At 57.0% G+C, this 12284-nt stretch overlaps 3 protein-coding genes and 1 non-coding gene across 5 annotated transcripts in view; 3 read left to right on the top strand and 1 right to left on the bottom strand.

Moving 5' to 3' along the window:
- The first annotated feature begins 568 nt into the window (after positions 1-568).
- On the top strand, positions 569-2552 carry TMEM61 (transmembrane protein 61). The gene is made up of 2 exons (XM_062581577.1): positions 569-943; positions 2234-2552. The coding sequence occupies exons 1-2, from the start codon at positions 594-596 to the stop codon at positions 2550-2552; spliced, it is 669 nt and encodes a 222-aa protein (XP_062437561.1). The 5' UTR covers positions 569-593.
- Positions 2553-3523: 971 nt separating this feature from the next.
- Positions 3524-4819, top strand: BSND (barttin CLCNK type accessory subunit beta). Its single transcript, XM_062581576.1, has 4 exons — positions 3524-3703; positions 3886-3974; positions 4088-4219; positions 4693-4819. The coding sequence occupies exons 1-4, from the start codon at positions 3524-3526 to the stop codon at positions 4817-4819; spliced, it is 528 nt and encodes a 175-aa protein (XP_062437560.1).
- Positions 4820-5777: 958 nt separating this feature from the next.
- On the top strand, positions 5778-5848 carry TRNAG-CCC (transfer RNA glycine (anticodon CCC)). The gene has a single exon. It is a non-coding gene; the product is annotated as a tRNA-Gly (tRNA).
- Positions 5849-9168: 3320 nt separating this feature from the next.
- Positions 9169-12284, bottom strand: part of USP24 (ubiquitin specific peptidase 24) — a 71251-nt gene continuing 68135 nt past the window's right edge. For both annotated transcript variants that reach the window (XM_062580985.1, XM_062580986.1), the window contains exons 65-67: positions 12193-12279; positions 11772-11882; positions 9169-11604 (exon numbers count right to left, since the gene is read on the bottom strand). In XM_062580985.1, coding sequence (XP_062436969.1) covers positions 11542-11604; positions 11772-11882; positions 12193-12279 — 261 coding nt within the window. In that variant the 3' untranslated portion in view covers positions 9169-11541. The remainder of the gene's footprint in view (positions 11605-11771; positions 11883-12192; positions 12280-12284) is intronic.

Raw genomic sequence — 12284 nt, 5'->3', positions numbered from 1 at the left:
CACGAGAAAGGAGTTTTTAATCAATGCTGTGCAGGGGGATTTTCAGAATGGCAGGTGAGGACCTGAGCAAGTTTCCTAAACAATTTATTTTCTGTGAGTTGTTGCTTATTGCCATATATCTGATGCTTTATATTTCCATATATCATATTCAACACGTATCATATTTGAGCCAACGGTCTGTTGACTGAAAGCCCCTGACCGGCATAGCAGAGCCGCCGAGTTCGGCCGTCCCTCACCCTCCCGGGGCGCCAGAAGAGAGGGCCACGTCCGAGGCGACCAGCCGCCCGTGTCGGCTTAGATTTGCCACTTCCTTAGGCTGAGAGCACAAGCGTGGTTCCCAGTGGAGAGGGTGGAAAGGCCCTTTCTGGCAGCAGAGATCAGTCAATAATAAACAGCTGAAGGTGACACTGGGGCATCCAGCCCACAGGAAGGTCCTAACTCAGTAGCCTTCTCCTCTGGGAGGTCTTTTCTATGGAAGCCATAACCTTGTCCCCCCTCAAACCCAGCCCCCTTCTTGTATTCCAGGTCGCGGGCTCTCTCGGGCGCTGTTTCGGCCGTCTCCCCTCAACTCCTTGGTTGCCTCCTTGTGAAAAATGGTGGCGTCCTCCTTCCGTTACGGAGTGACCATCACCGGGGCCGTGCTGCTGGTGACGGGGACGCTGTGCTTCGCCTGGTGGAGCGACGGGGAGATGGGCGCCGTGACCGGCGGCGGGGCTCAGCTCGCAGCTCCCCGGGAAGCCAAGGAGGTCCCCAGCTCCTCCTCCAACGCGCTGCTCCGCTCTGCGAGCTTCTTCTGCTGCGGCATCGGCGGCATCCTCCTCCTCTTCGGGCTGCTGTGGTCCGTGAAAGCCAACGCCAGGGTGGTGTCCCGACGCTACCAGTATCACTTCCCCAGGGACCTCCAGTACTTCACCGCGGAGCCCCCTGAGAAATGGGGCTGCAGGTTAGTGCAGGGCGCCCGCGTGGGTGCTGCAAGGGGGAGAGGAGCCAGGAGTCAATCTGGGCTGGAAAACAGAAGGAAGCTTCTGAGCTGAGGAGCCCTGAGGTCCTGAAAGAGCCACTGACGGGAGCGAAAGGAAACGCTCTACTTTTTGAGAGCTTGGTCTGCTTGTGAGAGGGGTTGTAGTGTCACCTCTACTGACAGCGTTGGAGACCGTACTCCAGCAGCTCCCGCCAGTCCTGTTCCTTCCGTGAGCAACACGAGAGCTTTTCTGTTTAAGCTGCCATTGCTTACCAGAGTGTAGCACTGACATCTAAGCGAGGGTATAGTTCAACTTAGCCCTCAGGGTGGGTTCCGCGCACTGCGCTCCAAGGACACGCACCTCGCCACGTGCCTCTTAGCAGCTGCTCTGGTGTCGCTGGCTCCTTCAGCTTTTATCAAAACCGCTGTTTTTCCCCTAATGCCCAAACTGCTGGAATCGAGTCTGCATTAGCAGAGGAGGCTGTGAAATGAGACCCAGCAAGAAGCTGGAGAACCCAGCTCCTGAGGGCCGGGCGCTTGGCGTGGCAGCTCGACTGTCCGTCCCAGCCCAGCCCTGCGCCTGATGTAGGCACAAGCGTCTCCTGCGGATGCTCTCGAGCTTGGTCTCAGCAAAGGGCAGAGTAAGAGTTGTAGTGACTCTGCTGTGCTGGAGGTAGCCTAAAAAGTGGCGTTAGGGAAAGCCCAGCATCGTCGTTCAGCCCAGTCCTCTTCCGGTGGGTGGAAATTCAGGCTGAGGAGCTTTGCTTTGCAGCTGCTGGCAGCCAAGGTCTGGTTGCATTGCCCAGTCTCGCCCCACCAAACGCCACGAATCCCCTTGCCCTGGCTCTGCAGCAGGGCCGGCCTTACGGCACTGATTACAGCAGATGCCACTTTCTGCCCAGGAAATCTCAGGGTGTTCCCTTCCTAGCCTGCTTCAGTGTAATCACCCTCAACTTCCATCCAGGTGGGAAAACCTTTGGTTTTTCACAGGGAGTTCACTAGATTGGTTTTTTGGTCCCTGGTGTGTTGGACAGGTCTGTACCTGTCTCCGTCTGTTACCTTCGATGGAAGCAAAAAATGTATTTAAGAAAAAAAGACAAAGGGAGGGGGAAATAATCATCAGGTTGGCATTAGGTAAAATGGAGACGCAGGTGGAAGGACCCTTCACGACGTGGGAGGCCCCGCGCGAGCCGTGGGGTGGCGGGGCCGCGCGGGGGGCGCCTCCGGGCCGCCGGGCTTGACGGGGCTGCCCCGCTCGCGCCTCCCTTGCAGCGGCTGGGACGCCAGCGCCATCCCCACCTACGAGGAGGCCCTGAGCTGCCGGCCGGCCCACGGCGCCCTGGCCTGCGCGCCGCCACCGCCGCCGCCGGCGAGGAAGGAGGAGGCTACGCCGCCCCCCTACCGCGACCTGGAGCGGCGGCGGCAGGACCGTGACGAGGACGAGGATGAGGAGGAGGAGGAGGAGCGCTGGCAGGGCGGGCGCCGGCGCAGCTGCTCGGACGGCGCCCTGCGCCGCGCCAGCCCGCCGTGGCCGGGCAGCAAGCGCCCCACGCCGCCCCCCAGCTACGAGCACATCGGCGCCCGCGTCTGAGCCCTCGGGGCGCCGCGGCGCCTCGTCCGCCGGCCGCAGGACGAGCCCGTCGCGCGCCGGGGCGAGGGGCGAAGGCCGAGGGGCCCTTGCTCGCTTTGCAATACATATATATTTATGTATATATTTTTGGGGGCTCCCCCCCGATTCCTTTTCGTTTGGCTCCGCGAGAGCAGCAGCGCGGAGGAAGCGGAGCACGTCTGGCGCCCGTGGCTCCCCCACCGTCTGCCCGGTGACTCCCTCCAGCTCTCTGCTGCCCCTGCTTTGTTCGCCCCCGTATCGGCTCCGTTCTGTTTAAACATGTTCGGCAGCGCGTGTGCATGTGTGTGTGTGTGCATGCGCGCGCGTGTGTGCATGCGTGCATGTATGTGCGTGTGCACATGCGTGTGTGTGCATGCGTGGGTGCATGCATGCGTGTGTGTGCATGTGCGCGTGCATGTGCGTGCACGGACGTGCGTGTGTGTGCGCATACATGTGTGTGCATGTGCACGTGTGTGTGCGTGCATGCACGTGTGCGCGTGCGTGTGTGTGCACGCATATGCACGTGTGCGTGTGCGCACGGGGCCTCTCCGCGCAGCCGGCGTTTCAGCGGCCTCCCCCGAAGAGGCGCCGAGAGCCGCGCGACGCCTGCGGCGGGCGCGTTCGCCCCCGCGCCCACGGCGAGCGCCGGCGGGGCTCTGCCCCCCTCCTCCCCCCCCCAAGCAGCTTGGGTTGTCCAAGAAAGCAGGAAAACTTTTCCGGAGGAGCCGTGCTCCCGCCGAGCTAGCTTTCCTCGGCCGAGGGCCGCCGCAGCGGGCGCCGCGCCCCCGGGGAAGGTGATCCGGGCGGCCGCGCCGGGCGCCAAGCGCGGCGCCGCGTTTGCGCTCGTTACGAGCCCGTCGCGAACCGGCTGGCGCAGCCGCCGGCAGGAGCGGGCTGCAGGTGCGGCCCGTCGCCAGCCGCCGCTCCTCGCCCGCCGCAGCCTCCTCGCCCCCATGGCCGGGGACGAGAAGACCTTCCGCTACGCCTTCATCGTGCTCGGCTTCTTCCTGGTGATGACGGGGCTGTTCATCATGAGCGTGGAGAAGCCCCAGGTTTACATCACCTTCTGCACCGTGGGCGTCCTGCTCGTGGCCGTGGGCGTCGCCTGGAGCATGTGCCAGTGCTACCCGAGGGTAGGGCCCGCGCGGCGCCCCGGGGGCTCCGGCCGCTGGGGAAGGGCCCGTGGGGCAGGGAGGGGGCGGCGGTGGTGGGGCAGGAGCGGGCTCGGCGCCGGGTGCCGGGCAGGGAGCGGAACCGGGGCCGAGGGCTCGTCCCCGCGCCGCCACCGCCGGCTCTGCCCCCCTCCTGCCCCCAGGTCACCTTCGTCCCCGCGGACTCGGAGACGGAGCAGTTCCTGGCTCCCGGGCCCGCCGCGCCGCCGGGGGAGAAGCCGGGGAAGCCGCGGTAGGCTCCGCTCTGCGCGCGCTGCGGGGTGGCGTGGCGTGGGGGGACACCGTGGGGCTCCCCCCGCTCCCCCGCGCAGCGCGGAGGGTCCCACGCGTGCCCCAACCCCGCAGCCCGCAGGCCCCCGGCGCCGACGAGAAAAACCTGCCGACGTACGAGCAGGTCCGCGGCCGCCCCCCGGCCCGCGGCCAGCTGCACCCGGAGGCGCCCGCGGCCCCCCGGGACCCGGCGGCCGCCGGCAGCGGGTAGGTGACGGCGGCGGGGGGCGGCCGGGGGCGCGGGGGGCGGCCGGGGGCGCGGGGGGCCCCTGCCCGCCGCTGGTCGCCGCGGCGGGGGCGTTTCACGCGTGCTTCGCGGCGGGGGCGGCGAGCGTCGCCCCCGGCCTGGAGGAAACCGCGCTCGCCCGGGCGGGTCCGCGGGGGCGTCCGCGGGGCGCGGGCAGGGCCCGCCGGGGCGGGCGGTCGCGGCGGGCACGCCGGACGCTTCCCGCGTGGGAGCGGGCGCGAGGGACGCGGCTCCCGCTGCTCCTTCCCGCCCGCCCCCCCCCCCCCCCCAGCCCGCGGGGCTGGAGCGGGGCCGCCGCGTCCCCCCCCGCCCGCCTCGAGCCCGGGTGAAACCTGCCCGGCAGCCGCAGCGTCCCCGCCGGAGGCAGCGTTTACTGTAAACGGGGCAAAGCCCGAGCGCGGCGCCTCGCCCCCGCCCCTCCGTGTCCCCGCAGCCCCGCCGCGCCGCCGGCCGCCCTCCCGGAGGAGCCGGGCGCGCAGGACGACCTCTACTACGGCCTGCAGGACGGCTCGGACCCGCTGCTGGCCGGCAGCGAGCTCCTCTTCGAGCCCGAGGACTAGGAGGCGAGAGCAAAACCTCCGCGTTTTGCCGGGAGAGCGGCGCGGCGCGGCAGCCCCTCGGCGCCGGCCCCCCCCCCGCGCTGTCACCAGAGCTCCCCGGGGAATTAAATTGGATTTTTTGGAGAGCAGCCGACGTCTTTGCTGTTTCTGCTCCCCGTGGCGCGGCGGCGGGGGGGGGGGGGGGGGGGCGGGGGGGCGGAGGGTCGCGCAGGGGAGACGCTGCCGTCGGGGAGCTCGGGGCCGGCAGCGGCGGCGGAGCGCAGGCAGGTTAAACATTGCACGGAGCGGCACATTCCTGCATGAATTTGAGAGCCCGGCGCAGCCCGGCGCCGTTTCCCCGCGCGGTGCCGGTGCCTCCCGCGTGCAGGAGACGCGGCTGATCCTCCGAGCCTGCAGGCCCGGGCAGGACGGACAAACAACCCTCCCCGGCTGCTCGGGGCTCCGCTTTTCTTTCCCTTTCTCTTTTTTTCAACCAACCACAGTATTTTTTTTTTTACCAGCGCCCCCAGACGAGCGCTCGGCAGCCTCCCTCTTCAAAAGATGCTGTTTCCCGTCGGGAAAAGCCAGGCGGCCGCCGAGCTCCCCGGGGTTGGGGCAGGCCCTTCGCAGGGACGCCAGCTCGGCCGCCGGGTCCCCGCGGCGCTGAGCCCGCGGAGATTCGCCGAGGCCTCGTAAGGGCTGAGCCCTTGCAGCAGCCTTCCCCGGCGGCCCCTAGGAATACGGTTTTCCCCCTCTTCCCTAGATGCCCGTTTCCCCCAAGCTCTGCGGCTGTGAGATGTGCGCGGCTCAGCCAAGCGTGGCCGGGGCAGGGGCGCCCGATGCAGCTGCACCGGGCGGCCGGGCCGGCCACGCCGGGTCCCCTTAGGACCTGCGGTTGCTCAGAGCTGGGGGCACTCGCGGCCCGTCGGAGACCCGCGGGCCGTGTCCTCAGCCCGGCACAGAGCCCCAAACACTCGCAGCACCAGTGGTGTAGTGGTATCATGCAAGATTCCCATTCTTGCGACCCGGGTTCGATTCCCGGCTGGTGCACCGGTGTCACGAGCAGCCTCTGGAGCCCGCGGGTGGGACGTTGGACCTTCTCCGGCCCGGGGCAGCTTGCACTGACACTGTGCTTTTCGTCACCATCTCTTTTTAACACCTTTCCCTGGTGCCTGGCAGAGCGCAGGCCCCTGCTGCCCTGGGGAGCCCCGAGGCTGAGATGGGAAACGGACCCATCGCTCGCATGATGGGCGTTATGAGGCTGAAGAAAAAAAAAAAAATCTCTCTCCGGATACCCTCTCCTTTAGGGGCTGGGAAGCGCGTGCACCCTCCCCCCCCCCCCCCCCCCCCGTGCAGTCGGGTCGGCCTCCTGGCTGGCATCACGTGCGACCTGCCTTGCATTTGCAAAAAACCGTGCCAACGGGATTAGAAAATGAAAATTTGTCTCTGAAATAAGCCAATGAGGGAGACGTAAGAGGTCTTGGTCCCTTCTGAAATCAGCTGCAGGCCCGCGCCGCCCGCCGCGGCTGCACCTCTTCCACCCGCTGCTCCTCGCCTCTGTGGCGAAGCCGAGCAGCGACATGCGGGACGCGGGATGGGGCAACGTGCGGGATGTGTGGGATGGGACGACGTGTGGGACGTGGGATGGGGCGACGTGCGGGATGTGGGATGGGGCGACGTGTGGGACGCGGGATGGGGCGACGTGCGGGATGTGTGGGACGGGGCGATGTGTGGGACATGGGATGGGGCGACGTGCGGGACGTGGGATGGGGTGACGTGCGGGATGTGTGGGACGGGGCGATATGTGGGACATGGGATGGAGCGACGTGTGGGACGCGGGATGGGGCGACGTGCAGGATGCGGGACGGGGCGATGTGCGGGATGTGTGGGACGGGGCAACGTGTGGGATGGGGCACCGCATTTGCTGGCATTAAGGGCGCAAACGGGGCTGCTTTGGGGGTACAACCGCAGCGCGTCCACCGAGTCCCCCAGGGAATGGGAGCTTTTCTGCTTGCAAAAACACCCTTCACACCCTCCCGGCCTGGGTTTTTGCCACCTTTCCAAACCCGCGTGCTCCGGGCGTGATTCCGCCTCCCCAACAGGGAGGGCAGGAGGAGCCTTTCCCATGGGTGACTGCACAGCCGCTTGCACGTGCCCTTCCTTTTGCCCTTTTTTTTTTTAAGCCACCTCCCAAGTGCCAGCTCCTGGCCCATGGGCAGAGAACCGCCGCGGGGCCGTGTCGCCTGGGGTTCCCCTTGAGACAGCCGCTCCGGGGCGCCAGAATCCGCCGGGAGACACTGGCTTTGCACGGGGCTTCCTGACGGCCGCCGAGGCCTCTCCCGCGCGGGCCGCCGCGCGTCCCGTCCCCCCGCTTCCAAGTTGCCTAGTCACGGCCCTGAGCGGCTCCTTTACTTTTCAGTCACGCGCCAGGGCTCTAGTTTAAAAAATTCTGCTTGGAAACATCAGATTTTAATTTGCATTGCTATAGCACAAGCTGCTGCTTTGTTAGCGGGGTTTTGCTGGCGCCGTTTAAGCGCAAACCTAATGGCGCGCTGGTGTTAGGCGCCGCTTCGGTAGCTTCCCCTCAGGGCTTGCCGAGGCGCGTCCAAGCGCCTGTGAGCTTTTTTTTTTTTTTTTTCTCCTCTCTCCAAAGAAAGACAAGGAAAAGCTTTCATAGTACTTTGTTTTTTGTGTTTGTATCCTAAATATTTATTTGGAGTTTTATAAATAAACGTTTTATCAGCGTCTTCTTAAAAGCAGCCCCCGGGGAAGCGCGCCGCTGAGCACGGCGGTGCTCTGTGAGGACACGTGAAGAAATAAAGCCTGACGGTGCAAGGGTAGTTGTCAAACTTTGTCTTTTCCGGGTCGCGTGCGCTTTCCTCCCTTGGATCACTTCTTACAGAGGCCTTGCTACGGCTTTAGCCGTCAGTGAAGGACACGCTCTGCTGTCTTCTCCGTGAGGGGGACGGGGCCTGCCGGCACCGCTGCTCACCGAGAGCTCGGGCAGCAGCTCTGCGTGGGCCGTGCACCCGCGAGCCAGATTTCGCCCTTTACTTCAAGCACAGCTGTATAAGCCCGGTGGAGGGAAACGGTGTGAAAGCAAGATTAGCCCTTGCTTGCTTACTACCTTGTGCGTCAAGGGTGGTGTAGGCAGCAGGGTTATTTGTATTTGTCCTGGAGCACAAACTTAAAAACGGCAGGATACACCTGAAGGATCACAAAGTCCTGCGTGAAAAATGAGAGGAAACCTTTCCGCTTCACCACAAACGTGAGCAAAAGCACCAGAGGCCAAACGCTGTCAGTCAAGGGGAAAGCAAACGGACCGCGAGAGAGAGCTTAGAAAAGGGCCTCGAATCCAGGCGCACTTCGTGGTGCACACGACTTACCCAAGGCATCGGAGAGCAAGCAGCACGGGGCAGTCCTCAGGCCCTGGCCTAACCCCGACCACGAACAGCCCCTCCGTGGCACGGGGGCGTTTTGGAGCGCTCTGCGCCTCCCAGCGCCCCCTCCTCAGTCCCAGTAACCGCGTGTACTCCGGTGAGCAACTGGTAGTGGGCAAGCATCATCTTTCACTCGATGATGCGGGAGATCTGAGGGGAAGCGCAGGATAAGGCTTTGGGGGTGCGAGGGAACCCCACATGCTGTTCAAACATAGCAACGTTTTTTTTTTTTGCTCTTTTACCTGTCACTTAGGAGAAAGCAGCGTTCACCCGGGGCACGCTGTGACCACTCCGGTCAGCACAAGCAGTGGCTCGCGTTGTCTGCGATACCCAGTCCATTCTCGCAGGACCAGCGCTGCCTGTGACAACTGCAGGCTAGGTCACGCTTGAAAATTAGTTCTTCATCCTTAGACTGGAGGGAGGAAGTTTCTGCAGGTAACACAGTTGGGACAGCAGACCCATCTGTAGCTACTAGCTCTACTTACGAAGGGAGGGGGGTGGAAAGATGGCCAAGGAAACTACAGTGGTATTACTACAGGGAAACTATTGCTACAGTGGTACTGCTGCATGTCCATCTTGAGGTAAGAGATTTTACTGCAACCCCACGGCTGCACCGCTTTCTCCATCACGCTCCAGCAGCGAAGGCAGCCTAATCCATGACTACAAGCAGAGTCAGGATAAATCAGTCTGCCAAGGTCAGGAGAAGTAACTGCATGCAGATACAAATCTAACAGTGCATGGAAATATGCCACAGTGCAAGGAGATGTAGCAAAACACTTCTGAAAGCCCTTCAGCTATTCCAATTTACTTTGGAGAGCTGCCAAAACAGCAAGCAGGGGTAACCCCTCAGAGCTTGTTATCTAAAGGTTTTAAGATAAGAGGATCAACAAGAAACAGCACAGTGTATGCACAATCTAAAGATTACACTAGTTTTCTGTGAAAGGAATAACTTTATTCCATTGACCAGGAATCCCAAGACTGTTCATCAAGACTGCCTATTTTTCCAGTGCCAAATGTCTATATTAATTGGACAGTATCTCCCCAGAGGCTCACAGGCAGGCTGTGGCTGCTCCTCACTGAACATTTTGTAAGCTGTATAAAAACATTTTCATCCAAAAAGATTGGCAGTAAAAATTACAACATAGAAATGCATCACAATTTACACAAAAACTAGTTTTGTTGAACTCTATTTTCCAAAAAATAATCTTCAGCAGGTTCAAATGACAGCAGCTGGAAACCAAAATAATTGACCAAGTATCATCTTATTGCAAATTATAACCATTGACTTTGTACAAGCATGAGCAGAACTATGAAAAAGTTTGTATTGGTTTCAAGTATACAGTGGTGATGAGCCATCCTGATGCAATTCTCCCATCAATGCTTCTTTGGGCCTGCAGTAATTGAGAATGTTGTTTCCATAGGAAATAACAGGAACCTGAAGTGACAATTGGTGCCAACCCATAGGAACATTACAGATTTCTTCTATCACCATCCCGGCTGTATACTTATGATGATTTATGACCCATTACAAAGTATTTGGGAGGGGGGAGGATAGAAGGGGGTCTGTGTAAGAAATGAGTTATTCAAAATTAATTTAAAACATCACATTTAAAATGTCCCAGCACATTATCAGAAACATTTATAAAATGCTAACTCTGCCATGTGTCTATGAAGACATTGTTTGGAAAAAGAAAAGTGAGATTCACTACAATGCCACCCTTACTTCGTACACGCAATTTATGACAACAGTTCTCTTAACCCGCAATAAGTTATAAAGCTGTACAGCTGAAATCAGATCAGATGTTTACTTCTAACAGTGAAATGACTGGTTAATTTCAATATTAGTGCACAACAGTGAAAAGCTGTCTGCCGCTTCTTGTTTCAGCAACAGTGTGTAAAAAGAAAAAATAAAAGGCACTTTTTGGCTGGTTGTGCCTTTAACTTGGCAAATTTATCTATGCTGGAGGTACCCAGGCACTCCTAAAATCTCCCCCATTTCTGTGCATGTTTATTTATATAAATTTAAAGTAAGGCAGAATCCATAAATAAAGGCAAAAGCAGTGCAGAAAATGTGACAAACGCAAAATGTACAAAATATGAAGAGTTAGTTGGCACAAAAGAAGCTAGTATCCAAACCCAGAAATCACTGAACTGCATTTGACATGGAAAACGAAATTGCTCAAATCATCCCAACTGGTTTCCAGTTGTTTATGAGCAAATCAAAAGAGCTGTGGTATTTTAAATGTTGCCTGGTCAAGTGAAAATACAAGCAAAGCCAAATCTTTCTTTCACCGTGTTAAAATTGCTATAAAATCTGCACAACAGTGTCCCCAATTCACTCAAGGAATTATTCATCATATACAACCAATACCAACTTTCTCAGTAACTTCAAAGCATAAGCAAGTGATTGCAGATCACATGATTGAGATACATCTTATTCAATATGTCTCCAAAGATCAAAAAAATTTAATGAGTAAAACTGCAACAGAATTTCATGTTAAAGTGCTTTTTTTTTTTCTTTTAAACTACTCATTAACTTTTTTTTTTTCAATTCCACCAACATGCTTTCATGAACACTTGCATACCCAGAAAACAAAGTTTTTCTTTTATTGCTCTTCCCAATTTTTTGGTGGTTTTCAGAAGGTTACCAGAAAAGATGACCCGTTCCAGAGTTTCTTGACCAAACCATTCTGTAAGAAATCGCTATCCTTACAGAGCAAGCTTACTGAACCTTCTCGTAAAGAGCTTTGCAGGGAGACATATTAAATACAGAAGTCTTTATGTAAACTGATTCTTTAACTAATATTTTACAATGAAATGTAAGTCATCACACATCTTTACAGAAATTTGAATATTCCTATTCAGTATTATCCGAAAGATTAAAAATTTGCCCTCCATACGTAAGGGCAGTCTGTTTTTTTTCCTGTATAAAAACCAAAAGATTTTTTTTTTTGCAGCATCACAGAAAAGCAACAGTTTTACATTCACTCATTTAATGTTCACATAAAAATTCAACCACTAGCGCTTGTATACTTGATAAAATCTTCTTGACAAACTTTTCGGTGTCTGGACTGTCATAAGCTACTGCAGATAAAGATGCAGTTTTCTAGAACATATATTGATCTGAAGCCTTCATGGCTGAAGAATGCTGTTAGATTTCAGGGAAACAATCTCCTCCAGCAATCTTACAAAGCCACTTATCTTCCAGACTCTTCTAATGGCATAAGCAATGGGACTCCAGTTGCAAAAGGTACCAGGCATTAAATATTCGAGTTGATCTGCTCTTGTGTTCATAGGTATCCGCTACGGGTCAACATCATCAAGGTCACTTTTAGGCTCACCAATCATCATAGGAGACTCTGAGCCCTTTCAATATACACAAGGGGGGGGGGGAAGACATTGAACATGATTTATTTATAAGGCATACAACTGTTATGTACATTCAGTGATATTCTGCCCCTGAAACCCAGGAGTATGTTCTCCAGCAGAGAGTAAAGCAACAGAAGATAAACATGCTCTTATTTTATTGTTACCTGCTGCAGATGTCTGTCTCCATTCTCGTTGGCTGGACTACTTTCCGACCCATTACTGCTTCCGGACTGATCTTTCTCATTCAGCAGGGCTGTTGCATAGGCCAGTGTGTCCTGTGTGGGAAACAGGTTCAAGAGACACTGTCAGCAGCCCTTGTGATATCTTTATTTCATAACTACCGTTTTTTTCTTTTTTTCTTTTCTTTTTTTTTTTTTTAAAAGGTTGATTCTGAAACAATACAGCTACAGCACTGAGATAGCTGAATGAACACAGGTAGTTGTGAGGTACTAACATTAACATTTAAGGGTTAGTTTTTCAGAAACAGCCACAGGACCCAGGCTTGGAAGGGGAGAATGGTCTTAAGTGCACTGGAATTTGGCAAAAAAAATAAAACGAACAGTCTTGCAGGACTGTGACACGTACCTGTGCTGAAATAGTGCGCTGAAAGGTTTTTGCAGTTGATGTTTCATTAGATACATTACTCTGTGGAGCCCAGTAGTGTTCAGACATCTACA

The sequence above is a fragment of the Rhea pennata genome, chromosome 8, assembly GCF_028389875.1.
Source record: "Rhea pennata isolate bPtePen1 chromosome 8, bPtePen1.pri, whole genome shotgun sequence".
Lineage (NCBI taxonomy): Eukaryota > Metazoa > Chordata > Aves > Rheiformes > Rheidae > Rhea > Rhea pennata.
This window is presented reverse-complemented; position numbering and strand designations above follow the sequence as displayed.

What these genes read in the sequence shown, in the direction of transcription:
- TMEM61 (XM_062581577.1), top strand. Translation starts at nt 594, where the DNA reads ATGGTGGCGTCCTCCTTCCGTTACGGAGTGACCATCACCGGGGCCGTG. An exon ending in CCTGAGAAATGGGGCTGCAG is followed by an intron (nt 944 to 2,233) that starts GTTAGTGCAGGG and finishes CCTCCCTTGCAG; the next exon opens with CGGCTGGGACGCCAGCGCCA.
- BSND (XM_062581576.1), top strand. Translation starts at nt 3,524, where the DNA reads ATGGCCGGGGACGAGAAGACCTTCCGCTACGCCTTCATCGTGCTCGGC. An exon ending in GAGAAGCCGGGGAAGCCGCG is followed by an intron (nt 3,975 to 4,087) that starts GTAGGCTCCGCT and finishes CCAACCCCGCAG; the next exon opens with CCCGCAGGCCCCCGGCGCCG. An exon ending in CCGGCGGCCGCCGGCAGCGG is followed by an intron (nt 4,220 to 4,692) that starts GTAGGTGACGGC and finishes GTGTCCCCGCAG; the next exon opens with CCCCGCCGCGCCGCCGGCCG.